The sequence below is a fragment of the Corvus brachyrhynchos genome, unplaced genomic scaffold, assembly GCF_000691975.1.
Source record: "Corvus brachyrhynchos isolate BGI_N302 unplaced genomic scaffold, ASM69197v1 scaffold200, whole genome shotgun sequence".
Classification (NCBI taxonomy): Eukaryota; Metazoa; Chordata; class Aves; order Passeriformes; family Corvidae; genus Corvus; species Corvus brachyrhynchos.
In genome coordinates this window covers 4,488,212-4,494,995 of record NW_008236184.1, presented here as the reverse complement: position 1 = coordinate 4,494,995, position 6,784 = coordinate 4,488,212, and the positions used below count along the sequence as shown (strand labels likewise).

Genomic DNA, 6,784 nt, shown 5'->3' with positions numbered 1-6,784 from the left:
CACCCGCAGGCTCTGCAGGTGCCTGCACAGCCAGGAGCGGTGCTGGAACCCAGTTCCCACTGGTTTATTTACTGCTGCCAGTGACTGGCACAGGGCCCCCCGTGTTAGTCGGGAGTTTGTCACGCTTTGGATTGAGATTTCTCCTGATTTAAAATGTGCAACAGCAGCGCGAGCCCTCAACATCCCCCACACTTGCATTTGCCAGCTGTCTGCTAAAATGGGCAAGAACGGTTCCATCAGGTACAGTGCAAGGGAGTACCTGGGCTTGGAGACAGGACCTGAGGGTTGTCAACTATTTAAGGTAAAGTTGGTAGTGAACAGGCAGGATCTGTACCTGGAACCTCTCCCTGTGCTGTCCATCCCTGGTAACTCCAGGGAGCTGGTCCACTTTCCTCTCTCACTCTTCTTTCCTTCCACAAGCTGCATCTTGAAAGAACAAACTCCTGGCCCTGGAGGGGTGTTATTAATCTACTTTGCTAAGGGATCTTGGTGTGCACGGACCCTCATCACCTCCCAACCCCTGCCACATTCATACTTGGCACTAGCATGAATCATCCCAGCAGAGAGCTTTTCCTGCAGAGCTGTCTTCTGCTGCTGAAAGACCTTTGATTTGGGCGATTAAATTCACACCTTCGCAATTTGTATCTGCCTGTGAGGCGTAAGACCCATGGGAAGTTCAACCCTGCTGTTGAGGGGCCCTGGCACCTCAAGACAGGTGGAATTAGAGGGTTAAGAGCTCCCAGAACACTTGCAACCAGAGGCTTGGCGGGTTGGCCAGACAAAACTGGTGTCCCTGACACCTCCCAAGGGGTCATGCCAATACCTTATACCTCTGAGAGGGGAACTGCAGCCTGGAGAGGCTAGTCCATACTCCATCCCTTGTTATTTTGGGGGAGTGTCAGTCCCTGTATGTGGCTCCTCAGCCAGAGATTCATTTCACATTCCATCCCTGGTTATTTTGGGGGTTTATCAGTCCCTGTACATGGCTCCCCTGCCTGGCCCCTGTCACTGCTTGCCTTGGCACAGTGCGGCGGGCAGCACAGCACTGCGGGCTGAAGGAAGCGGGAGAAAACGAGGAGTGGACGGTGTACTGGACGGACGGCGCAGTCTCTTTGGAGCGCCTCATGGAAATGAAGCGGTTCCAGGTAAACAAAATGGCTGCCCCGCAGGAATTGCTCAGGGATGAGGGGGACACAAGGCTGTCTATGGAACAGCATGTGGCAGAGTGAAACAGAAGCATCCAAAGCAGTGCCACGTGCCATCTGTGCCTCGGCTCCAGGGCGCAGGGTCAGATACCTTTGCTTGTGCCATGTCCCTGGTTGGTGTCACCAGCAGCATTCAGCAGCTATGGTGGGAGCAGGAGCGTTCCAGCCCTGCAATGTGCTGTGAAATAAACAATTGTCGATAATAAATGGCTCTTACAGCGCTCCAGGGCTAAGATGGAATGGGCAGATAAATCACTAGTGAAGCTCAGATACAGTAGCTCTAGCAAGTCTCACCCCTCAGTAATAGTTCAAGGCAGCCACAAGCCTGGCTTCCCACTCACTGCTGCTTCTCCATGCACAGGCTCTCCTCAGGGCTGGGAGAATCCATCCCCGCAGGGTCTCTGCTGATCTGGGTTTTTCTGCTCCACTTTCAGAAAATCAACCACTTCCCAGGCATGATCGAGCTGTGCCGTAAGGACTTGCTGGCTCGCAACCTGAACCGCATGCTCCGGCTCTTCCCCACGGAGTACAACATCTTCCCCCGCACGTGGTGCCTGCCAGCCGAGTGAGTGGCATGGGACAGTGCCACAGGGAGGGGGTGACACGGCAGGGGGAGGCTGCTCGCCTGCTCTTTCTGGGCACCAGAGTCCAAATCTTAACTTGCCTTGGCATGCACCATGGTGAGCTCTTCTGCAGACCTTCCAGTACAGGTAGAGATGAGGGCAAGGAAAAGGTGGGATGCGGACAGCTGGGTCAGGTCACACAGGGATCAATCTGTGACTTGATGGGGAATGGGGGTTTTGACTCCTCCCCTGCAGAAGTTCAGTGTGTGCTGGCCTGCAGCGCTACGGTTTCAGTAACCAGCTGTTAGAAGAGAGTTCAGAGGGGCATTTTTTGCAGCTGGTGATAGTCACCCCTTCCTTGCACAGCTACGGAGATTTCCAGGCCTACAGATCCACAAAGAAAACAAGAACATTCATCTGCAAGCCTGACAACAGCTGCCAGGGAAGAGGGATCTTCATAACCCACCACCTGGAGGAGATCAAGCATGGGGAACGCATGATCTGTCAGCAGTACATCTCTGAGGTACTGGGACAGTCCCGGAACACCGGGGTGGGATTCCAGCCTCCTCACTCTGCCAGCATGCCCCATGCTCCCCGGGTCTCCTCAGGTCTGCTGGAGGTGTGGGTGTGGCTGCAGCACATCGAGGACACAGACAATGCTCGCCCCTCTGCTGAGCAGCACAGGCAGATGGAGCAAATCCTCACCTCACCCTTGCTCCTGCCTCTTTCCTCACAGCCTTTCCTCATTGATGGATTCAAGTTTGACATGCGCATCTATGTGCTGGTCACATCCTGTGACCCACTCAGGATTTTTCTCTACAAGGAGGGCCTGGCCCGGTTTGCCACCATGAGGTACATCGATTGCAGCAGCAGAAACCTGGTAAAAAGGAAGTTTCAAAAACACTCATATAGTATCTGTAGGTGTCAGTTCTTAACTTGTCCTGGGGGCATTCCAGGCCTTGAAAAGGCAGGTACTGGGAGTTGCAGGAGTCCCAGCTTTTCTGTTCTTCCTCTATACCCCGTCCTCCTCACAGGAGGTATTTCAGGAGGGACAGTAGATCTACCCCAAGGCCCCACATTTGGGCTGTTTACTGGAATTACCACAGAATCATGGAGTTGTTTGCTTGGATGGAACCTTGGAAGGTCTCCAACGTCATGCTCAAAACTTGGTCAACAATAAATTCATATCTGGTTTCTTGGGGTCTCACCCCATCAGGTTTTGAAAACCTTCAGAATGAAGACCCCCTGGTGTCTCTGGGCAGCATGTTCTGCTTCTGGCCCTGATAAGCATGCTCAATTCCACACCATTCCTACTCTGCCTGTGCTTCAGGCAGAAAAGAACACAGGAGTATCTGGTGGGGCTGTTTCTGTTCTTGCTCAGTGGTTCAGAGTGAGTAAATGTCTCTTGTGGTTCCCTGCCAGGGTGACATCTGCATGCACCTGACCAACTATGCAATCAACAAACACAATGAGAACTTTGTCCAGGATGACACGATGGGCAGCAAGAGGTACTGGCATGTCTGAGCATTGCAAGAACACTGCCTGGGGACACTGGTTTACCTCAGCTTTCCTGGGGTGACACAGCTGAGCCCTTACCACCTCCTGTTCCCCACACAGGAAGCTGTCCACCCTGAATGCCTGGATGGCAGAGCACAGCTATGACACAACAAAGCTCTGGGCAGATATTGATGACATTGTTATAAAAACGCTGATTTCAGCTCACCCTGTGCTGAAACACCACTACCAGAGCTGCTTCCCCAACCACACTACTGGCTGTGCCTGCTTTGAAATTCTGGGCTTCGACATTTTGCTGGATAGAAGGCTGAGGCCATGGCTGCTGGAGGTGAGGAAGGAGTGGAGACCTCAGAGCTGGGGGACTAGGACAGGGGGGTTGGGGTGAACATGGTTTGTTTGATTCAAAAGGGCCTCCTTGCTCACAGAATTAACCAGGCTGTGAAGCCAAACAACCTGCTGTGAGCAGGATCCATTTCCTGCACACCATCTAACAACAGGGAGTTTCCCAAGCCTTCAGACCCCTTGTCCTGTGAGCACCCTGAATTTGTAACAGTTGCCCTCTGTCTGCACCCTGTGGGGTGGGATCCAGGTGACCTGTGGCACACGTAGGTAACACGCTGCAGGAGAGAGTGCTGCATGTGGCTTCCTGCTTCCTGTCCCTGATACAGGGAAGAGCATCCATGGGACGGTGTGGGGCGTGGCTGGGGCCATGGGCTGGGAGCTGGGGTGCCAGGTTAGGTTACTTGCTTGTCTTGGCAGGTGAACCACTCTCCCAGCTTCAACACAGATTCTCAGCTAGACCATGAGGTGAAGGATGCCCTTCTGTGTGACACCTTCAACCTGATCAATGTGCACGCCTGTGACAGAAAGAAGGTGCTGGAGGAAGACAAGCGGCGGGTAAAGGAACGGCTCCTTCAGGCCAACCAGACTCCCCGTGAGTCCAGGTATTGCTGTTCTCCCACAGTGCTGCAGGTCCCTAGTGAGCAAAGACAGGGCATGACAGGGCAGGACAACACCAGGGTTGGGTGGTGGAAGCTCCCAGAGCCCACAGCATTCTGCAGCCTCTGAGCTCTACCAAGCCATCTGCATCCTGCAAGGAGGAGCCAGGGCTCCTCTCTGGGTGCCAGGAGATCTGTGACACCTGGTGCTCTGGGCCCTGACAGAGCTATCCTCAAGCTGCACCTGCTTGTTATCTCTTTTGCTGGGGATGGGCAGTGCCAGCATCCCAGGCTGGCAGGGATGCTCACATGAGGAACCACAGCCCTGCCTCAGGAACTGGGAGTAGCCTGGGCATGGGCCCTTCTCCAGGGCAGGGGTCCTTTCCAAGGCTGAGGGTTTCCCCTTCCTGTGTCTGCATGTCCTTTCACAAGCTCGTGAGTAGCCTGGGCATGGGCCCTTCTCCAGGGCAGAGGTCCTTTCCAAGGCTGAGGGTTTCCCCTTCCTCTGTCTGCATGTCCTTTCACAAGCTCGCGTTCAGTGAGCCTGCTGCCTTGCAGGCAAGGCACAGCTCTCTCCAGCTACTGTTTCTACCAGGAGTCCTGGGATAATCCTGGGACATGCTGAGCATGTCAGCCCTGTGCTCTGCCTGCCTCAGAGCCTCCCTCCACAGTTCCCTGTCCTTTCTCCTGCTGCAGGCGCAGAGAGCAGGAGAGCAGCCAGGCTGCCTGGCTGGCCCAGGCTGAAACCTACGAGAATGAGCACCTGGGGGGGTTCCGACGCATCTACCCAGCACCTGGGACAGAGAAGTACGAGCCATTCTTCCAGCAGGGCAGGTCCCTCTTCCAGGAAACAGCAGCATCCAAGGCACGAGAAGAGCATGCCAGGTACGCTGCTCCTGTGGAAACCCACTTCTAACAGGTGGCATGGAGACCACGTGCTCCTGATCCCTCCTGGGGAGCAACTCAGCTGCTTGGCAAGTGTAAGAAAGTGGGGAGAATGGGAGGGAAAAGGAAGGAGCCTGCATGTGCTGTGGCACCACAGCAAAGTAGCTCCTTTTAGATGGACCCCAGAGAGGCAAGGGCAGTATTCTATTGACTTTTGGACCCTGGAGACACCATTTCCCAAATGTCCCCCTCTCTTTTGGCAGGCACAGCCTAATCCAAGGGCATTTGTCTTTTTAAAAGTCTCTTTACAAGCATCCCTGTCCCATCTCTTCGCACATTTCTATTACGGGCTATCCATACAGAACTTTGGCCTGCAGTAAATGTCCTCAGGTTGAAGACTGTCCCACAGTCTTTTGCTATTGTGGCTCTGAGCCAGTGAGGGACTCTGCTGTTCTGTGGCAGGCAGCAGCTGGAGGAGATGCGCCTGAAAAATGAAAAGCTGGAAGCTGCCATCAGGAAGAAGAAAACTGAGAGGATCCAGAATAAAAATACAGCTCCTACAACCCACCTCAGAAGCACCAAGACATGGGATAGAAAGGTACCTGAGTGTCAGCATTGTCCGTGGGCTCTCCAAGTCAATGACATGGCTCTGGGAGCTATGCTGGGCCATTGGGGCACTCATGGAGCTGAAATTCCAGGTTTGACTCCTTGCCTGAAGTTCAAAGTCGACAGCTTGTGTTGGCAGTACTTGCAAGCACCAGTGTTGTGCCTTTCCACTTTGGCTCTGACTGGGATCTCTGTCCCACCCTGAGACTGTAACTGTCCCCAGGGTTGGAGCAGCTCATGGCTTTGTCTCACCTGTGCATTATCCCAGCTTCAGCTTTGCTATAGCTCAGGTGTTTCTCTGCCGAGGTGCAGCACATGCAGTACAACTCCATGCAGCCCCAGGACATTGTGGAACATGAAGAGAAGAGGAGAGTGAATGCTCTGCTGCAGCGTGAGAAGCTGATCCGAGACCTGGGCATCACTGATCAGCTTTCCCGGCTGCTCCCCACAGCTGAGGGAGGATCCTCCCCACAGCTGAGGATCCCCCACACCCAGGGATCCTGCACCCTCCGGAGCCAGGTAATGGGATTGCCAGAGCCACCCCACACAGCCAAGGCAGAAGGATGGTGAGAAGTGAATTGGGCACTGAGCATCTCTGGTGGGGCAGGATGGGGGTCCGCTGCAGGCAGATCAGCTGCTGTGCCTTCAGGATGAAGTGAGGCTGGAGTGGTGGTAGGAGCATACCTGGGGACAAAGTGTGGGGCGATGCTTTAGTGAGCACCTGTGCATGACTAGACAAGACTTTTCCTTCCCATCTCCTGCCAAGGCCTATGGAACTAAGCCATGGCCATTTTGCTTCCCTCCTTCCAGCTGCAGTTTCCCTGGGATGCCCTCGGAGACCACAACACCCGCGATTTAATGATGCTTCTCTCATTCCTGGGAGTCCCAGCTCAGCCCTTGGGGGACAGGATCACGCACAGCCCTAGAGGCGAGGCCCTGCTGCCGCACATCCCAGGCCCAGATCCCAACGACGTGCACACCCTCTGTGTTCGAGGCCGGAGTGTCCCGTACCACGTGCGGCACGAGGGCCCCCGGGCGCTGGGCGGGGGCTGGCGTCCGGTGCGGGGCGCCG

At 54.8% G+C, this 6,784-nt stretch overlaps 1 protein-coding gene across 2 annotated transcripts in view; it reads left to right on the top strand.

Annotated features, from left to right (window-relative positions):
• The window catches only part of TTLL6 (tubulin tyrosine ligase like 6), an 8,397-nt gene that overhangs the window by 409 nt on the left and 1,204 nt on the right, over positions 1 to 6,784 (top strand). The window contains exons 2-12 of one of the 2 annotated variants that reach the window (XM_017738305.1): positions 1,027 to 1,145; positions 1,640 to 1,770; positions 2,135 to 2,291; positions 2,505 to 2,648; positions 3,191 to 3,276; positions 3,386 to 3,611; positions 4,043 to 4,227; positions 4,918 to 5,106; positions 5,569 to 5,704; positions 6,025 to 6,231; positions 6,523 to 6,738. In XM_017738305.1, coding sequence (XP_017593794.1) covers positions 1,125 to 1,145; positions 1,640 to 1,770; positions 2,135 to 2,291; positions 2,505 to 2,648; positions 3,191 to 3,276; positions 3,386 to 3,611; positions 4,043 to 4,227; positions 4,918 to 5,106; positions 5,569 to 5,704; positions 6,025 to 6,231; positions 6,523 to 6,738 — 1,698 coding nt within the window. In that variant the 5' untranslated portion in view covers positions 1,027 to 1,124. Of the gene's footprint in view, positions 1 to 1,026; positions 1,146 to 1,639; positions 1,771 to 2,134; positions 2,292 to 2,504; positions 2,649 to 3,190; positions 3,277 to 3,385; positions 3,612 to 4,042; positions 4,228 to 4,917; positions 5,107 to 5,568; positions 5,705 to 6,018; positions 6,232 to 6,522; positions 6,739 to 6,784 lie in introns of both variants that reach the window. The other variant, XM_017738294.1, reaches the window with a different exon arrangement.